General features: G+C 39.3%; 1 protein-coding gene across 1 annotated transcript in view; it reads right to left on the reverse strand.

Annotated features, from left to right (window-relative positions):
- The window catches only part of PRKCB (protein kinase C beta), a 2,112,091-nt gene that overhangs the window by 255,159 nt on the left and 1,836,242 nt on the right, over positions 1–20,690 (reverse strand). Inside the window, exons 14-15 of the mRNA XM_044089400.1 lie at positions 19,794–19,874; positions 8,637–8,744 (exon numbers count right to left, since the gene is read on the reverse strand). Of these exons, the coding sequence (XP_043945335.1) occupies positions 8,637–8,744; positions 19,794–19,874 (189 nt within the window). The remainder of the gene's footprint in view (positions 1–8,636; positions 8,745–19,793; positions 19,875–20,690) is intronic.

Raw genomic sequence — 20,690 nt, forward strand, 5'->3', positions numbered from 1 at the left:
TTCAGGTAACACTTCACCCATTCATGGGATTTGTGCATTCAATGACAGCTGTGGTGGAGTCACTTATATTTGTGAGAGAGACAGTATCTCTAGGTAGAATCTTAAGATATCCACAAACATAACCCACTGAGATAAAAATCAAACTAAATATGCTCATAGTTTCATTGGTACTTACTATATTATTAATCTGTGAAGTTATTGATCTGTGAAGATATTAAGAAGCCTAACCTTACATATTCATGATAATTTTCACTTCTGCATAAGAATAACACAGAGATGGGTCAAACAAGAATATTTTGGGACATCTACATGTCAGCTCATAGTCTGTCATCTGTGTCCCCTGAAAATCATGTTACATTCCTAAACATACTTGAAGAACTTCCTTTAGGTAAAAATCCCATTATTCTGGAAGAACTGGAACACCTATACTTAAAATGTAGAATATGCCAAAAGGTTTGTTGAGTTAATAAACAAAAACTCCCTGGATCAGATAGACAAAGAACCTACTGGAGGTCAAAATATTCCAGACCTTGGTCTTCCAAATACTGCATCTGTATGTATCACTTTCATGGTTTCTCTCTCCCTGGTGAAGTCCAGTCAGAAACTGGTAACCTTTACCTTTAAAGTCTTCAAAGCAATGAATGTCAATGTCATGGAATTCAAGGATTTCAAATGCACAAATCTTCTCCAATTCTATACTGAAGTCTCCAAAATTATGTGTAACAGTATCACTCAAATGGTTGCTACAGCAAGTAACAGCAAAAAAAGTATATGCCTACCTAGATAAATGTATAAATCTGGTTGATCTAAATATAATGGGAAGTTTCAGAGCAAATAATCCTGGTAGCCCCCAGACATAAACTACAGACAGAACTACACTGAACTATGCTAAAAAAACTCCTTAAAGTATACAGCAGAACAAATTACCATCAAATTAAGGTTAATGTCAAGGAATTTTCAAAGAATGTAAATGATATCTTTAGGAAAACCAAAGCAGCCCATGAACTTAGGCTAGCATCAGAAGCATAAATAATTAGAAATCCTTCTTTAGCTATGTCAGGAAGCTAAGAAATAACATCCAACATTGATCATAATATATTCAAAACAGCAGTACCCAATACCTACCCATACCCATTAGCTATTGCCAATCTACTAGCAAACAAATTCAGTGTAATCTTCACTCCAGAGACATCTTTACTTCACTGAAGATCTCATTTCTCCCTTCATCAGTGAAGAATATATTCTTAAGGTGCATTCCATGACTACAAATGTTTCCTCCATGGGATCTAATAATATAACTTTGCTGTTTAATTAATAGTACTAAACAGGCACTGGCGGAGCTGCTCCTTTATCTATTTAACCTGAGAACAGCCAATGGCCTTGTCCCTGAGATCTGGCGCACTGCTGTTGTGATGCCATCTCAAAGGTGTCCCCACCACTGACCACAGAAATTCTATGCACATCCTTTTTACAGGTTTTATCTGAAAAGGTCAAGGAGCATGTCATAACTGACTTGATTAACTACGATATTAAAAATCTTATCAAGTTAGACCCGCAGAAGTTTTGTTTTGCCAAGAGTAGATCCTGTCAAATTAATCTGGTTAACTTCGTTTGAAACAGTAACATAGGTTGTTGACAGCAGGCATGCTGTACACACAGCATATCTCGACCTGGTCAAAGGACTTAATAAAATTCTATTGCGTGTATAACTAACAAGCTAAATACTCTTCAAACAGATCCCTGTGTAGCAAGATGGGTAGCAAACTGGCTAAAATACAGACGCCCACAGTCAGGGTAGCGGATGCTTACTCTGTGAATATGAAGGTGGCCAGTGGTATTATGCACTGCTCAGTACTGGAACCTGTGTTGTTCAAATGTATTTACTAGGCTATTGATCTACAAGGATCTTAACAAGCCAAAACTTACTTTTACATATTAGCTTTTATTCCTTATATTTTGCATAGAAATAACTCAAAGATAGGCCAAACAAGGATATGTTGGGAAATTTGTGTTTTCCCCATCCATGAAAGACAGGGGTGCTAAACCTAAGGTGAATTTGCTGTTACCCATCCATTCATCCAAATTAGATTTGAATAGAGTAAGAAAAGTACTTTGCCTTATGTGGAGTGGAAGATGATTCCACAGAAGTGGTATTCTCTGTGATACAAACCTATCCCTCCAACATGTTCAATTTATCTTGCAAAAGAGATTAAGATCCCTTGAGTGGGTATTTATAATACTATTAGACTTGCAACTATGTAATAAGTCTGACATAATTAGGTCTATTGAAGCCCTATAAAAGGTCACCCCTCAATAGCCTGTATGATATAAGGGTAATGCTGCTAAACGCCAGAAGTCTTAACCTCAAGATGCACGCACTCGAAGCTCTCCTCAGTATGGATAACATCGATATCTGTGCAGTGACAGAAACCTGGTTCAAGGCTCCAGAGAGCACCCCAGCACTACCAGGCTACACCTCGTATCATGTTTTTCGGCCCCAAAACCCGGACCGAACCACAAAAGGAGGGGGAGTTTCCATATTTATCAAGGATATCCACACCTCCAGGTTAGTGGCATTGCACAAAGTATCGGAGACCATCCATGTGCAACTAACAGTGGGCAAGACTGCTTTTCAGTTTACAGCATCCTACAGACCACCCTCTCAAAGTCAGGAATCCCATTCGGCTTTCCTGAAAACATTGGAGAACATGAAGATCTCTCCGAACACCATTATATTGGGTGACTTCAACTACCCAAACATTGACTGGGAGAACTACTCAAGCCCCAGCACCTTAGACCAAAGATTCCTGGAAATTATAAACTCAAATGCTATGGAACAACTAGTCACCACTCCCACAAGAGGGGACAACATACTAGACCTGATCATTACAAACATGGGGACTCTATGCTCCACACCAGAAGTATATCCCTCATTGGTAAGATCAGACCATAAATTAATTTCACTGGATGTCCACATCCCGATCCCACCCCCAGCCCAGAAAACCACAGTGAAAAACTTCTCAAAAGCGAACTTCTCACTTCTCAAAACCGAAATGGAATCCTTCAAGGCCCCAGGGCTAGTGGAAACTACAGCCCAAACTGCAGAATCCTATATAAATGCATTCTACAGACATCTCCAGGAATGCATGGATCATGCTATCCCAAACAAAACCAAGACCCAATCATCCAAAGGCAGGCATCCAACCTGGTGGACCCCTGCCATAAATAAACTGTACAACAGAAGAAGGAAGCTACTACATGATAGAGCAAAATCCCTAATAGGGAAGGCATCTCTGATCAATACTAGCAAAAAATTACGATCCCTCATAAAATCCTCCAAGGCCAGGTTCGAGAGAAAAATTGCACAGGACACCAAAAACAATCATGAGGCTTTTTTCAGTTATGTTAGAAACCTGGGATGCAACTCCCAGACTTGTTCTGAGTTGATTCTAAACGACAAAAAATACACTGAACCCACGGACATCGCCAATATCCTGGCAGACAGGTTCAGTGCAAACTTCTCCACCCCTTCCCCCCCAAAAGAGCAAGTATCTATCCCAGCAGAGGGCTGCCTCCCAAACATCTCAGATGCTCAGGTGAAGGCTGCCCTCTCCAAAGCAAAAAACACTGCTTCCATGGGACCAGATGGCGTCCCAGGTTGCGTCCTACATGAACTACAAGAGGAACTAATCCCTCAAATAAAACAGCTATACAATCTCAGCCTCACTACAGGATATGTGCCCACAGAATGGCGTACAGCAACAGTGGTCCCACTCCACAAAGGTGGAGCCTCTACGGACCCTGGAAACTATCGCCCATAAGCCTGACTAGCTTAGTCTGCAAGGCTATGGAGAGGATCATCATGGAGCTCAAACAAAGACATTGGGGACCTACAGACACTAGATCCTACCCAGTTCGGCTTTGTCAAGGGCAGATCCTGCCTTTTGAACCTGGTTGACTTCTTTGAAACAGTCACCAAAGCCATAGATGAAGGGAAGGTAGTCCACACAGCCTATCTGGACCTTGCAAAGGCATTTGACACAATACCCCACACGGGCATCATAGACAAGCTATCCAGCTTAAATATAAACCCCTATGTCACAAGATGGGTTGCAAACTGGCTCAAAGACAGAACCCACAGAGTGAGAGTTGCTGGAGCCATGTCAGACTCGAAACCGGTCACAAGTGGCGCCCCACAGGGTTCTGTCCTGGGACCACTCTTGTTCGGTATATACTTTTCCGAGGTACAGGCAAACGTGGGAGGACTATGGCTCACCAAGTTCGCAGACGACTGCAAACTGGGTGCCATAATCAACTCTCCAGCTGACACAAACATCCTTCAAAAAGGTCTCACAGAGACAGATAACTGGTGCCAGCGCCATGGTTTAAAGCTAAATGCCAAAAAATGTATAGTTATATCCTTTGGCAAAAACAATGTGCCCACAAATTACCACATAGGCGGAAACCCATTAAGTACAGAGAAAGTTATTAGGGACCTGGGGACCCAAGTTGATAGCAATCTCTCCTTTGAAAACCACATTGCCAAAGTGGTTAGAAAGACCTTCGGCCAAAGTGGTTAGAAAGACCTTTTACATAGCCCACCTCATCACGAAGGGTTTCACATCTAGATCAAGAGAGGTAATCGTGCCCCTTTATTCATCCCTCATCAGGCCCATCATAGAATACAATGCCCCTTTTGGGATGTACCTTACCCGACACCTGCAGCAATTAGAAAGACCCCAAAAGTATCTCACCAAGAGGATCAAGGGTCTCAAGCAGATGCCATATGCTGCTCGGTTAAAAAAACTCCAGCTCTACTCAGTTGCATACCGCCTACTTTGAGGTGATCTATGCCTGACATACAAAGCTATGTCAAATCCAGAATTAATGGACATGCTCCACCTCAGTAAATCTAAATCCCTTAGAGCCACACGCTCGAGGGACTTGAACCACAGCACAGAAATAAATAGAACTTGCTGGAGGGACAGGTTCATAACCCAGAGGCTCCCTTCGCTCTGGAATAGAATTCCAGTTCATGTGAGGCAGAGCACCTCACTGAATCTCTTCAAGAAGAATCTCGATAAGTGGATGGGGGATCATAGGTTTGTCCCAGGGATTACTCCCGTGTCACTATTAGACAGAGGCACAGTAAACTAAACCTTAAAAAGGGCACAGTATACTCAAATCAAGGGGTGGCGTAAGCCATACAGAATTGGGTTAGGCTTATAATTGCCCCAGGGCAGATAGCCTAGTATGAACCTATGAACCTATGAACCTATATTGAGAACAGGGACAAGGCTTTGATATAGTCTGCACAGTTTTTATGACTTAGGCCCTTGATGTTTTTAGTGAGAAAGCATTGTGGTCAAGCCACGTGACAAGTGCATACAAAAGGGTATTATAATCAACAATCAGCCTAATGAGTGCTAATACAGTGGAACGACTACATCCCTAGATGTAGATACAATACATTTACAGATACGCTATGTAAGGAAAAAGGACTTCCTATCAAAACTGGATACATGCTGATAAAAGGATAGGTTCCCACATCTGTGACTACGGGATCAATTTTCAGGGGTATATTGTCAAAGAGATAGTTACAAGGAAAGTCATGTTTGCTGAAGGATATGATTATACACTTCTTGGTTTAGTTTTAGTCTATGGTTTTGAAACCAACTATATGTTTGGGACAGGCCCTTTGGGAGGATCTTGGGGTTCTCGGGGGAGTTTATGATGGCAGTAAGTTTGCTGTCATCTGCAAACTTAAGTCATCCACAAAACATTAACATTAACATTGACATAAGAGAATTAAATGTCAAAAAGGACTGGCCCAAGGACTAAATGAGGGGGTATAATGCTAGTGACAGGTCTTTTGGAAGAGGTATAGCCACCCAGACTAACTTCCTGAGTTCTATTAGTGGTCCAATTTGCTATCCAACAAGGAAGTGACACTTAGCTGGGTTAGTTTATCTATAAGACTGAGTGTGGGATAGTGCTGGATGCCTCTGTGAGGTCTAAATATGTTCTGCATACCGATTTCCCTCATCCATTCCATTTGGTAACTTTTTCAAAGAAGTCAACCAGGTTAATTAGTCAGGACGTGCCCTTGATCAATCCGAACTGGGCTGTAAGAGTCTGTAGGTTACCTGTACCCTTATATTTATATTACTATATTTATATTATTTTATATCTGTATCTCTCTCTCTCTCTCTCACTCTCTCTCTATATATATATATATATATATGGGTCTACCTCATATGACCTAAATTTTCAGTCAAAGCACTGAAAGTTCAAAAGACCGAAAACTCATTTGACTGAAACTCATAACATTGACACATTAAAGTAAAAGGTATATGCCCTTTTCCCCACTGTAGTGCGATCCTGGAGTTAGTATATATAGTTAGGGAGGGTGTGGGGAGCACAGCCCCCCACACTGGGGGGGTAAAGCCCCCAGCATATTTTATACATTTTAAACCATACACATGGATATTTATAACTGCAATGAATAACTCTTTGCAGAAAACAATATTTACCTAAACTATGTGAGGGTCCCCCTAACTAATATATACATATATATATATATATATATATATATATATATATACTAACTCCAGGATTGCACTGCAGTGGGGAAAAGGGTATATACCTTTTACTTTAATGTGTCAGTGTCATGAGTTTCAGTCAAATGAGTTTTCAGTCTTTTGAACTTTCAGTGTTTTGGTGTCAGTCAAATGAAATTTAGGTCATATGAAGTAGACTTATACATATATATATATATATGTGTATATATATATATATATATATATATATATATATATATATATATATATATATATATATACACACACACACACACACACACACACACACACACACACACACACACACACACATTCTATAAGTAATAATGCCATAAGCTGTTTGGGATTTACTTTTCAGATCTCCATATCACAAAATGAGATCGTTGGTTAATCAAGTTTGCAGATGACTGTACACTGGGTGTCATTCTCAAGTCCAGCCACCAATCGAACCACTGAGGGTCAGGCCATTTTATGCATGAGCTACTTGTTAATAAATACCTTATGTACAAGTTCAGTACTATATTTCTTATGATCCAATGATCCTAAGAATCAGAAAATGTGTGACAATTGGAAAACGCTTAAATGAAAACATGAAGCCACGTTTTTCTCAGTTTTACCATCCTCATCAGATAGCTTTCATGTCTTTTTTCAACATCTTTTTTCCACAACTCCATTACCTTTTTTTCTTTAAAACAGTAACATGTTTTCTCTCTTTATGTTAGAATATGCTAATTCAACCTCAACAGTATTTTTTCTATGTCATACTAAATATACAGGGTTCTTTTTTAGCTAATATATTATGGCATCAATGGCAATTTTTTCCCTAGAATTTTATAAAGTCCTTTTAAAAATTCAAGAGGTGTTGTGCATTTTTAACTTTGACTTCCCTAACAGGAGCCATGTGACCTAACAAGTATACTAACAAATGTAATATAATGGACCATTGCTGAATGGAGAAATGAGGAATTCTTCTTTGATGGTGCTGACAAATTTGGTCAGGTGCCTTGGTTCTTTAGGATGCATGATGAAAGGGAAGTTTGGGAGGCCAAACTCCTGCTCTTCTTCCTTGTGAGGCTGCTTGATGGCGATGAAAGTTAAGTGGATCTTATTAAAGATTATGAAAGTTAACACTTGAAATTCTGCTACGAGAACGTGGGGGGAGTGGTCATCGTAGTACTCTAAACACGGAGATGTGCACATGGCAGTCTAACTTCACATCTGTACATGGTCAGCCCCTGGGGATCTTAGAGTAAGGCATCTTCCATAGCTACTAAATGTTGGCTTACCTGCCTCGTTTTCTGTGCACTGGTCAGACCCCAGCCTTAAATCTGGCAGACCACCCTGGTATTGGAACAAGACTGTGGTATTACAAATGTGGTGGAATTAATGGGTCAATACAGAACTTCAAGAAGGGGGCCACAGAATTAGCAGTATGAAAGAAGAAAAAAGTGGCAGAATTCAAAATGTGGTCTTACTGCCTTACTGCACTGTTAAAACAGTTAACAAACTGATGGATCTAAAACTAGAATCACCATACCAGTAACCTGCATTGCTTTTTTAACTAGAAAACTAAGAGAAACATCCATCCTTACGTCAATAACATTATGACTCAATATTTAACATTTGAATTTGAAAATAAATCGATTAGAGCAGTAATAGACAAGATGGATTTCTGAATGGCTTATTCTGCTTGACATGGAATCTTAAAACAAAAATGGCAATTTCTGATGTTTTGCAATTAACCACTTAAAGAAGTCTGTCCTCACTGTATTTCTCATTGTTTTACTGCAGCAATCAAAACTTTATTCTGAAACAAGAAACAAAGTAATTACTAAAAATAAAGGTAACACAGAAAAGCTGGAATAAACACAGTGGAAGCAACAGAAACCAGCAGAACCAAACAGACACATATATTTTTTTCAGAATGTGGTAAACAGCCACATAACGCCAGTTAGCTTGCTGTACAACAGAAGATATCCTAAGTACTTAATTTTTATGTCAACAGAACATCCAGACAGTAAGCTTATGAAATAAACAAAATATGAAACATCTTACCCCTTTGCAGATGGCTACAGCTTCTTTAGACATGGATTTGGGGTAGGTAACATTATGCTCCATTATCGACTGGAAAAGCTCATCTTCATCTTCTCCATCAAAAGGTGGCTGGTATTACATGTACAGCAAAATTAATAAGGTAAGAGAGCTCTATGCCAAAGTTTATTATACGTACAGTGAAATTAATAAGGTAGGACAGCTCTATGCCAAAGTTTATTATACGTACAGTGAAATTAATAAGGTAGGACTAACTCTATTCTGAAGTTTACACATATATTCACTTCTCTATATTTGACTAGCAATTACCAGCTTGTCATGCAGACTAAAATACAGTTGCTGAAGGAACTCACCATAACAGTAGATTAGCCCTGTTTCTGTCACCAAGGTACACGTTATTTTCACAAAGAACCTGCGGGTACCAGTACCTGTCACATACTTTTCCAGCTGTAATTGTTGCCTCTCTCACACTCTCTGTCAGCAGGGGCACAGGTGTTTACAACTGTTACTATACAGGTTGGTGGGGAGGAATTTACTCTTCTGATCTGAGGACCAGGGAGGGATACAAGATCCCTCACCAGCACCTGCTAGTTTGAAATCAGCTTTGAAGAACCCTTTTCTGTTCCTCCAAAGCAGAATATTGTCAGTGTCAGTATGCAGCAATGCTTCCTCAAATTCTGACCATGAAAATGTAACCATTTACCAAAGACGATGAGGAGCCAGCAGGTTTGACATTAACATCGACCCAAGTCCTACCACTCATAATGATGATTTGTAACTGCAACCCTTTTTCACCAGATCCTGCCCTGCAGTACAACTGACAGAATTAACTATCAGTTCAATGCCATAAAGAAGTCACTACATCTACCAAACGACAGCAGAGAACACAGGACATAAGAAGGAGAGTAGTAGGTGTGACCTTCTAGAGTTAGGAGTGGCATTGGATATCTACTGTTATGGCACGTTCCTCACCCAAATGTGCTGCACCTCATTTCTTTTTCCAAGAAATCACCAATTTGGATAGAATAGCAAAACAACATTTTCAGATTTGAGAAGTCATCCACCAAAATGACTTCAGCCCGCAATTTATCTTGTGGGATCTAGTAAACATTTAAACTGAAGACTTAAGTTCCCACCTCACAGACTTCTCCTGTTGTGATTTATATATATATATATATATATATATATATATATATATATATATATATATATATATATATATATAAAACTGGGGTAGTGCACTGATTAATATTGACCAATTTCATGTTCAGTATGGGTGAAATACAAAATATTTCACAAACAAAAAACACAGAAATGTAAGCAATAACAGAATAGTTACATAGAAAAACCTGCATATCCATTGCAGTGAACAAGCAGAGTGCAGTGTATAATCACACAGCCTGTAATGTACAATACATGGATTACTTTCTGAAGTGGTCCAAGCTTCAGTGAATGTTGAAGGAGGAGAAGCGGCTCAGGTTAGGTTATACGTCCTGTGCTGAAGCAGGAGCATTTGGCTTGGATGAAGAAGTGTTTCTCAGCTGCATTCTGAATTTTAAATAAGTGTTGATTTCTTTAATGTCAACGAGGAAAGCTTGCCAAAGAGTAGGTGTCTCAGAGGAGAAAGCATGTCCAGAGACTGTTTCCATTTTTGCCTTGGTTCATCCCTTAAAGTTAAAAGATGTTTGCGTTTAGTGGACAGCCATTCATTTTGAGTGGGTTTATAAAGCCTGTAGATAGGTGGGAAGAATTTGTCTTGCAGCTGGAGTAGAACATTGGTTAGGCTTGCAGCTGCTGTATTAGGGTCATGTAAGGAGAGTATATGGCTCCAATTATGGACTGTGTGCTGCTGCATAGCCCTGACCCCTTTTGCCTTAGAGTGTATTCAGAATCCTATACATTGTGGTACATATATACACCAAATTGCTCAATCTGTCATACAGCAAGACCTCAGCTACTTCTGCACCTTAGATCTCAGAATCTTGCAGCCTACACTTAGCAGAGTCAAATTCACATGGGGATAACACTATTCCTGCAACCCACCTCTTTTACTGTCTCAATCAATCTTTCACTATCCTGCCAAGGTAGGCATAATAAGGTCTGACAAATTGTCCACCAGCAATGTGTCACAAGGATATTTAAGGCTAGTTATGACCTTAAGGCTAGTTATGACCCAGTACTTCTCAGTCTCCCTGACCTTCCATTTGATACTCTCCTTTCTGTGGGCTGCTCCTTCCCCACCTCTCTACTCTCTGTTATTCATGAACAGTACATACCCTAGCGCCCATCCAGGATGGTCTGTTGGACCATCTTTCTGTAATATTAGTGATGCCAACCATCTGCTTCTCCATCAGTGTTTGACCTCTGACATCATAGTGTCCATACTCTTGCATCACACAAAAACACTAACCAGCCATGATATAAATCTCCTTTATTTCTTCCTTTGTTTCATTTTTTTCATTCTGAATACTTCTTCAGAATTTCTAACCCCCTTCTGCTTCTGTGACACACCTTCCCCTTTCATCCTAGCCTAATGGTATAATAATGTATACACACATTTCTAAACTAGCAATATCCCTGGCTCAAAGCTGGTCTCTTTGTCCAACTTCTCCTCATCCTCTTATCAGTCCAAAGACCTTATCCTTTGTCCACTGGCACAATCAGCCATTTTACTCTCCAATCCTCTTCTTTGTTGATATGCTGGTCACTTACACAGGTAACACTTCATAGAATATCTTGTCATTCCGTATCCCAGAATCTCTGCGCAATGCCCCTGCTCTAACTGCTACCATCTGCATTACCTCACCTAGCAGGTCATGGTGCCTCTGTGATTCAAATCAAGAATCTATCCCTTTCTGCTGGTGACCACCTTTGTTGTGTCCTTCTTAAGTCTGAACCTGAAGACTGGTTTTAATGTAAACTGTTGTATTTCCTACCAAGAGTCTGAATACATTATGAGTCTCCAACCCCTAAGCCCTCCTTTTCCAAGTAAAAATGACTGTCTTCCCCTCATTTCCTAACCTGTCACCACTCCTCTGCAACCTTTCTTATCTACAGTGCACAGCCCACCTCAATGTCTGTTCTAATTGTCTCTTTGCTTATACTGAAAAGTTTCCCTTTCCTTTTCCACTTATAACTCTTCTTTTGAGGTATCTACATTGTCTTCTACTCCTGACTTTCTCGTCTGTCATGTCCCTTGGCCCCCTCTACTTCCCACGACCTTCCTTCCTTTTTTTTATCCCTCTTGTGTCTCTCTTCCCATAGTGACTTGACTTTCCTGTACTATTCAGCCTTCGTGCCTCTCATCTGACTTGATACTACTCCATGCCCATTTGCCTTCAACACTCTTTGATGTACTGCCTCTTTCATGGCCATTTCTTTATCTACTTCCCCTTCATTAATTATTTGTGCTGGTTGCCCCTGTCTAACCCTGGCTTTCTTCTCCTTCTCGTCTCTTTTCTGATTGTTTCTCTTACCTTCTCTCTTCAGTTTACTGTCTGAGACCCAACTTGTCTTTATTCATCTAACAACCTTAATCAATGTCTGCATGTCTTATTCCTGCCTCCTTCTTACATTTTCCCTCCCCATCCTGCTTCTTAGCCTTCAGCTGCACCATTTTCAGTTATTCCTGTCTCAGTTGACTGTACAACCGCTTACCACCTCTATATGTTACCCTGAAGTTTCATTTTCCTGTGATCCCACATTCTCTGGCATCCCAGAGCTCCCAAGACAAGCAGTCACACAACACTCATAAATCTTCACACACCATACCCCCTTTTCCAGGCCTGCAGTGCTTCATTCTTCCTGTCCTATGTGTAAATCTCCCTCTTCTTCCTTTGTTTCTTTTTCTTTTTAATTTTCTGGCATCCAGCTAGGCCTTTCTGTCCCAAATGTGCTCAGCTGCTTGGTTACTAAATACCAAACAAGTCAATCCATAGTTACAAAGTAAAAGGCAAACAGCTCTTCTATCTCAGCAATCAGTGCAGTAGCAAGGGTGGGGGTGAAGGAGATGGCAGTCAGGGGGCACAGTCAGCAGGTTCCAAGTGGGGGTGTGGTGCTGGCAGTGATTTATGAAGCCTTGAGGGTATTTTTACAGATACTATCTGAAGAGCTGAAATACTTAATGCACAGTGCTAGACTCAGCACTTGGTGAGCCAACTATAGTACTCTTGGCAATGTTATCCAAAGCAATAGAAAATGGACAATAGCAGGTATTTGCCTCAACTGAGGTGTCTTACATAAATTCCTCTCCATATTTACAGGTCTCTAAGTAATAACATGTGACCTATACTTACTTCTACTGAGATACCAGCCCAAATGCCCACAGCCTTCATATGCAGTGATCACGATATTCATACAACCAGATAATATGCAAGCAGAAAAGGGGAGTAGAGGGTACACATGACAAATAGAGCAAAGCATTCTTTTTGTGATATCCAAGATAGTGCATCTTGAAGATAACTTTAATCTGCAAAGCCCAGAAGTCTAGATCACTGCACTCATCATTAGACTTCTAGACCACTGTAATCATTAGACTTCTAGACCACGGTACACATCATTAGACTTCTAGACCACTGTAATCATTAGACTTCTAGACCACTGTACTCATCATTAGACTTCTAGACCACTGTACTCATCATTAGACTTCTAGACCACTGTAATCATTAGACTTCTAGACCACTGTACACATCATTAGACTTCTGGACACCAGAATAGGAATTGCAAACCAACAGCTGTAAACAGCCATAACACCAAAAGTCTAAATGAATCAATATTTTTGAAAAGCAAGCATCAAACTAACATAATGAAACAATAGTGTTAAATACTGGTGAGCACTAACTATAAATCAGGTATTATACTTATAAAAGACAACAAATCTAAACCACTATATTAGCAGGCAGTGTGCAAAATCCAGAATACAGAATGGAACTAAAACAGATACAAGGAGCTGTAAACCACTACAAAACTAGCAAAGATGAATTGTAAACTAAACATTTTAAACAAATAATTAGTTGAAAAGCTGGCAAACCTATCCCAATGAAAAGGTTAGACAACAAACATTTCTCTAGTTAAAGTTGTAGAATAATTCAGACCTTAGCAACATCCATTTTTTTTCTGCAAATAGAAAGACAAAGAACTTCATAAGGCTAAAAACATTAGGAAACTTGCTGAATAAACTTTGGCAATATAAAAACATTTTTGCTAACAATTCGATCTAACACACACACATGCCAATCACCTCAAAATATAAGAAAAAGGTTGATATCATCTCAGTAGCTGCATAGAAGATTTCAGGCAAGTCACAGGAAACTATTCAAATATTTAGATTTAAGATATAAAGAATTGTACCTCTATACAGGCTTTATAAAGATTAAAAACTGACTCTAACTGCATTATCTGTGCAATATTATTTAGGACAGCAAAGTGATGCAGCAGTTTACATTGTTGCCTCACAGCAAGAGGTTCTCTGATTCAATTCTTGGCTGGGGTGCCTTTTGTGCGGAGTCTGCATGTCCTCCTTGCATTTGTGTGGGTTTCCTCTGGGTGCTCCGGTTTCCTTCCATGTTACAAAGACATGCGTCTGGAGCATTTCTCCCTGGGCTTCCACTGAAAATTGGTTCATTCCAAGTCGGACTTTCCCGGTAAACAAATGTTAAATAAAAAAAATAAATAAATAAAAATATTATTGTTCTGATTCAGGAAGCTGACACTTGTGCATTCTTTGTATAGCATCAAATATTAGCCAGAAAGGATACATGGTACCAGTAATGTGAAGTTCTCGAGAGAAAGAGACACAGAGCAGTTCTGTTTTCATTAAATGACAGCAGGTATCTCCTCTTCAGGTTGAAATTAATTTAAACAGTTGATCCCCATACTATTCTCTGAGCAGACCCACTGCAGATGTGGGCAGTTAGACTGGCTTCAAAATATGGGAGTTACAGAGTTTCACTGGGAAACACAGTGCAGACATTTTCCAAAGTTTGCGGTGGTGTTGCTACGGTAGCGTTGTCGCCTCACAGTAAGACGCTGTCCGGTTCGATTCTCAGCTAGAGCATCTTCTGCGTGGAGACATGCGTGAATGGGCATACCTTTGTTGAAGGTTGTGATCAAGCCTGGCAAGCCGGTACGTAAAAATCAACTTACAATCATTAGCGGACCGGAGTTCCGCTGTGGCGACCCCTAACCGGGAAAAGCCAAAAGACACAAACAAACAAACAGTCTTGAATGAAAAGCACAGGACATTTATAGTGACATGTACATAAACTGCAAAAGATCAACCTACTGAAATATTCTTCAAATATGTATAAATAAGTATTCTTCCCTCAATATGTGTGTGTGTGAGTGAGGGGATTTATATTTAGCAGGACAAATGCCTGTATCATGTGGCAGCTGACTATGATGTTTTTGCACTTCTAGAGTTGCAATGTGTTGCTACTATCCTTTCTTTAAGCAATCTCGCTTGCTCCCCTTTAGATTTACTCAATTCTCATATTGACATATAATGTGTTGAGAGATGTGAATAGCAGCTGAAATGCAGGAATAAAACTGCACTTGATCAGGGGCATTTCATTTGCTCATGTTGATTTACTTTGCCAAATGAAGAAATTATGTCATAGTTGCTGGATATGACACTTGTGCAGTTATGAACCTATAGATTATCACTATTCCAGCTTTAACAAATAAATAAATAAAATGCACAGGTGTGTTCATGTGTTTTTGTGTGGGTGTGTGGTTTTGAGTGAGTTAGTGAGCAACTCAGATTAACAGAAGCAGATAAATCAGAGGAAAATGTTTTCTCTTCTTTTCTCTTACAATAATAACTGATTTCTTACTTACACTTTTATTATTGTTTATTTTTTTTTGGGGGGGGGTGGATTTTATAAGCAGAATAAGGCTTTTATTTATTGTTGAAAAGAGCACACACCCTGATGTTAAACAAACGCTGCACAAATGACTTACACCTTATTATGCACTGGTGCATGCTTTTATCAGACAATAACCCCCATCTCATTATGACTTATTCCTTACACAGCAGCAGTTCAAAATTAAACCTTGGATACCGAGACAAATTATGCTTGAGGCAGTACATTGAGAATGCCAGCTTTGTTAAAATAATCATGTATTAATACAACATTTTGTTCCAAATGTAATTCATTTTAGAACCCAGGGGACAGTGGAATTCAGAAATGAGATTTGCTGAAAGACATTTATCTCCCATGTAAAATGCAATAATGCCCACCAGGAAGATGTCCCAGCTGTCTAAAAGTGTAACACTGTAAAACCACTCAGCTGCTTGTAAAACAAAGGCATACTCACTGTCATGAGTAGGGCTCTGACCAGTTCAAAACAAAACTTTATAATAAAACCAGCACTGGGAAAGCATAAAATGTAATTAGAACAAAAAGGGTCTGAAAATATGTACTAAGCTCCTATAGTGATGAGTTAAAATGAGAGGTATGACCTGTATTGTTCCAAAGTGCATACAAACAACATGACGTTTCTGATATGTACATATCAGTTATAACTTCTCAGCATAGCCAGTGACCACAGGTCGCAAAAATGGCCACATGATTTGCTTATTTATTTTTGATAGCAGGATATCAGACTGAAATTGACAAAATGTATAGTTTAATCATGTCGAGAGTGTTAGCTCCTACTTTTGATGAAATTGGGGAAGGCACCATGCTGTCATGACTATAATATACCAGGAGGATTGGCATAATGGTTAAGGTTTTACCTTATGAACATGAGGTGCAGGGTTTGATTCTCACATGGGATCATTGGCTAGGCTTAAAATGACCCACAAGAGCAGTTAAGTTTAGTGATAATCTTTGAACATATTCCATGTACTCAAACTTTATATGCTAATTATCCGAAACCTATCTAACAACTGTTATGCTGCCCTGAATCTGAAAGATGTCATTTGTTTCTTGAATCTGTCTCAGCTCAGGTGGTCATCCTATCTAAAAATGGACATTATCAAGTTAGTGAACCAGGATAACAAAACACAAAATAAATAAAACAAATTATGGTTTAAGGGATATGGACAAAAAAGTACAGAAGGATAGTCTTAGCTCACTGAAATCTTTATTCTCACATAATCAAGACAGTCTGTATACAACTGGATAAGGCTGTCAAAATATTATTTAGTGCTCTTCTGTTTATCTTTGGTTCTTTTTTTGCTGGAATATTTTGTAGCATTTCATGATTCCAAGATGCTGAAGAGGAGGAGGCAAGACAGACTGGGAGGGTATCCTTAAGGGGTTACCCCTAAGGAGTAGCTGACTTATTTTTACAATCCATGACAATCCCCTAATATCCCTAATCCCCTAAATCCCCCTATACTTGTTCAAAGATATGAATTTATTTAAAGCTGAAGCACAGAATAAGTCTATTTACTGATTTTCACAGAGTGCCACCATCGAAGGTTAACCTCTTCACACAGACTCAGAATCGGTACTTAATACCTCATTGCTTTGTACTCATGCTTAAAGCTGCCTGGTGCATTGTACACTCTCAAGCATGCATTTTCTGCTTTCAGCTTAGCAACAATGAAAGCATCATTAGTTTGAGGTCCATCTTTTTCTATTACTTGCCCCCACTGTTTGCTGATCATTACCCCCCTTAGCCAAATGGCCTATTCATTTCCCTTAACCACAGTGAGGGTCAGCTGGGAGGGGGGCATCATTTGCACAGACATCTAGAGTAGTTTGAGAGCTTTTACCTTCATAACTTCGCATGCCAGACTAAGCATGGGAAGAGGGACATGCAATGGGCTAACCGTGGTGGTTGTCATTCACTTTCATAAAGGAACGTGCCAGCAAGTAAATCTGACCCAACTCATACACACTGAAATGGTTTCCCCTGGTCCCTGCCAAAGAAACTGCACTTTCCTGCTTCCTCCCTGAACAACCACAATCCTTCCTTCCCCTTCTCATGGGACAGGCAACTGGGCTATGCTCCTTCACTCCTCCCCCTTCCTGCCTGTCTTCTCCAATGCTGTGACCACTAGCTGAATTCTGGTCACCTGGTCGCAGTCAAGGTTCTATTAATCTGTGTCACGGAGCCAGGGTGTAAGTGAGGTGATTCATGATGTCATTTCCTGTCACTGTGCAATAGTACTGAAGGAAGGTAATGAGCATATGAGCATCACTGTTTGAAATGCTCTGTGAATTGTACAATTCATGCAGTAGAAACTGTTTCAGAAGATGTGAACTGTCACTGCAAAGTATGAACTTTAGCTTAAGAATGTTGGGAATTAAGTGTTTGTAGGTGATGCATGGAAGTAATTCATACTAAAAGGTTCTGAATTAGAAGCAACTGAAGAGAACTTTGCTAACTAAATGAATGTACTGTGGGGAAGGTCATGATAAGTGCAGACACAATCACTATTAAAACAGAAACAAACCTGCTTGATTCATTACCCAGTGTCTCCCTTCTATAACCTACAGAATATGCTCCTTAATCACAGGAAACAGTTTCATTCACTAGTTGTCAGAAGCATCTTGGCTAATACATAGGTGTGTCCAAAGTCCAGCATGGGGCAACTGCTGCCAGTTTGCTGAAAGTCATTAGGTCATAAGCTTGTTATGAGCCTATGAACTTATGGATGTGCAAATCCATCAAGAAAGTAAATACACAGTTTCAGATGTAGGCGACTAAGTCATGGCCTTCTCTAACAAAACTTGCGGTTCACTACAGTTCTGAGTAACATTCTGTTGCCATGCACCCAGAGTTCTGAAAATAACAGCACGGCCTTAAAATACTAATACCTTGACTAAGGGGAAAAGCAGTTATCCATTTCATAAGCATTTATGGCCCAAGACTGTAAGTGACCATCTTACTGTCCACAGCATTATATGTGGAAGTTAGCTCTACCCTCTAGTCTGTGAAGATTACGAGGTATAATACAATGATTGGCCATTAACATTCTGAAACGAGCATGCTGATTTGCCAACCCAACCAGCGTGCCCGTTGTAAATCCAAGAATATACCAACGGAAAAAGGTTTGGTCGCCCGGACTTCTTTCTGTTGGTATATTCTTTAATTTTAGCTTTTTTTCAACAAAAATAAAAACAAAATTTGTAATTCGGAGGACTCCGGATATAAGAGAGAGACATTGTGCAGAAAATACAAGGGAAATCAGGGTACGTTGTTTGAAACTAAAGACACGTACCTGATTTCCCTTGTATTTCCTCCGTTCTGTCTCTCTCCTACCCTAAACTTCCCGAACCTTTTTTTTTTTAATTAAAAAATAAATAAATAAATAAATAGATAAATAAAAGGAAAAGTGGAGCAACGGAGATCTTCTTTTCTCCATTGCTTACTTTCCCGAGCACTGATGTACTGGGTATGCATGGGAATGCAAGTCCCATATGCATGCGCAGTACATCAACACAAGGAAGCATTATACCACTAGTTGCAGAAGAACAGTAATGAACCATTATACAAAGATATTATTTAAGAAAAGTAAGTTTTTTTTTTCTTAAATAATTTCATTGTATAATAGCAATAACCGACTCCGTGGTTGTGGTATATCGAAATGCACCCATGGTTGGCTTTATTTAATCACTCGGGCTTCGTCCTTGTGATTAAAGCATGCCAATCACGGGTAAATCTTCGACATACCACACCAACGTGGTCAGTTATTGCTATAATAATAGTTAAGAGGGAGAAGCTAACTGCATGCGAGTGGGGGGGGGGCGGGGGGGTGAAGCGTTCACCGCTGGTCAGAAAACAAGAAAGGACGCTTAAAGTATCAGTTGGAGATTTGTATCCAAAAAGAGCCATGAACACTCAACAGCTATGAACAGCTCTGGATATCCAGTTCCTTTACGATTGGGCTTCTACTCATGCGGCATCACAGGATATATTACTATTAAAAGGTATGTGATGGCAGGCATATAAAGTAAAATGTATAGCATTTTTAAATTCTAATACAACATGAGACTGAAATGCAACTACAAAACAAACTACAAAAACAAAATTAAGTAAAACTGTAGATGTTATAAGTCTCCCATATTTAAAATATTTCTGCTCAAAAAATACGTGCTTTTGAACAGTTGTTTTATTGTCTGCATTTAATGTTTAATTCAATTCATAAAGTTAACAGAAATAAATAAATAAAGGGAAAAAAATGCATATTCAGAAGTCATTTACCTGTCCAGATAGCATTTCATAAAGCAACACTCCATAAGCCCACCAATCTACGGATTTTCCATATGGCTGGTAAGCTATTATCTAAACAAGGAAAAAGGAAAAACATTTAGCATGCTATGCTTTAAAATCTCTGTAAATTTTTTGAGACAATAAACATTTTTTCTATAGAACAAACTACATGCATAGAAGTAAGAATCACCACTACAGGTAATTTCCAGTTCTTACAAAGGCATTATGCAAATGTGCAGTGTTCTCCCTATAATAACCGACTTGATATTTTAATGTCACAGTGTTGTTTCTTCTCATTATTATTGTTTCCACAACAAGCTACGCTGCAAGACATGACAACCTGGGACTGTGTGCGTGTGTGTGTGTGTGTGTGTGTGTGCATGTGTATACATATTTTTTATATATATATATATATATATATATATATATATATATATATATATATATATATATATACACACACATAAACACTGCTGATGTGCACACATGCACACACACACACACACACACACACACACACACACACATGCACACACACATATATATATATATAAATATATATATATATATATATATATATATATATATATATATATATATATAGTGCCCCTTTAGAAGGTCAAACGGCTGAAATCTCGAAATTCATATGGCCGAAGCCATATGCTTGAATTTCAGAAGCTCGACCTTCTGAAAGGGAACCAAAATAAAACCAACAAAACACAAAATAATGTTTCTGCAGAGGGGCAAGCCCCCCTGCACCCCCTGCTACTTATTTATTCTAACTCCGAGATCGCACTACAGTGAAGAAAGTGAAATCTCCCAGTCTGCGCTGAATGCCGATCCCCATTCAGAAGGTCGAGCTTCTGAAATTTCGAGCATATGGTCTCG

This window comes from Protopterus annectens, chromosome 12.part0 (genome assembly GCF_019279795.1).
Source record: "Protopterus annectens isolate FY-2018-M chromosome 12.part0, PAN1.0, whole genome shotgun sequence".
NCBI lineage: Eukaryota > Metazoa > Chordata > Ceratodontiformes > Protopteridae > Protopterus > Protopterus annectens.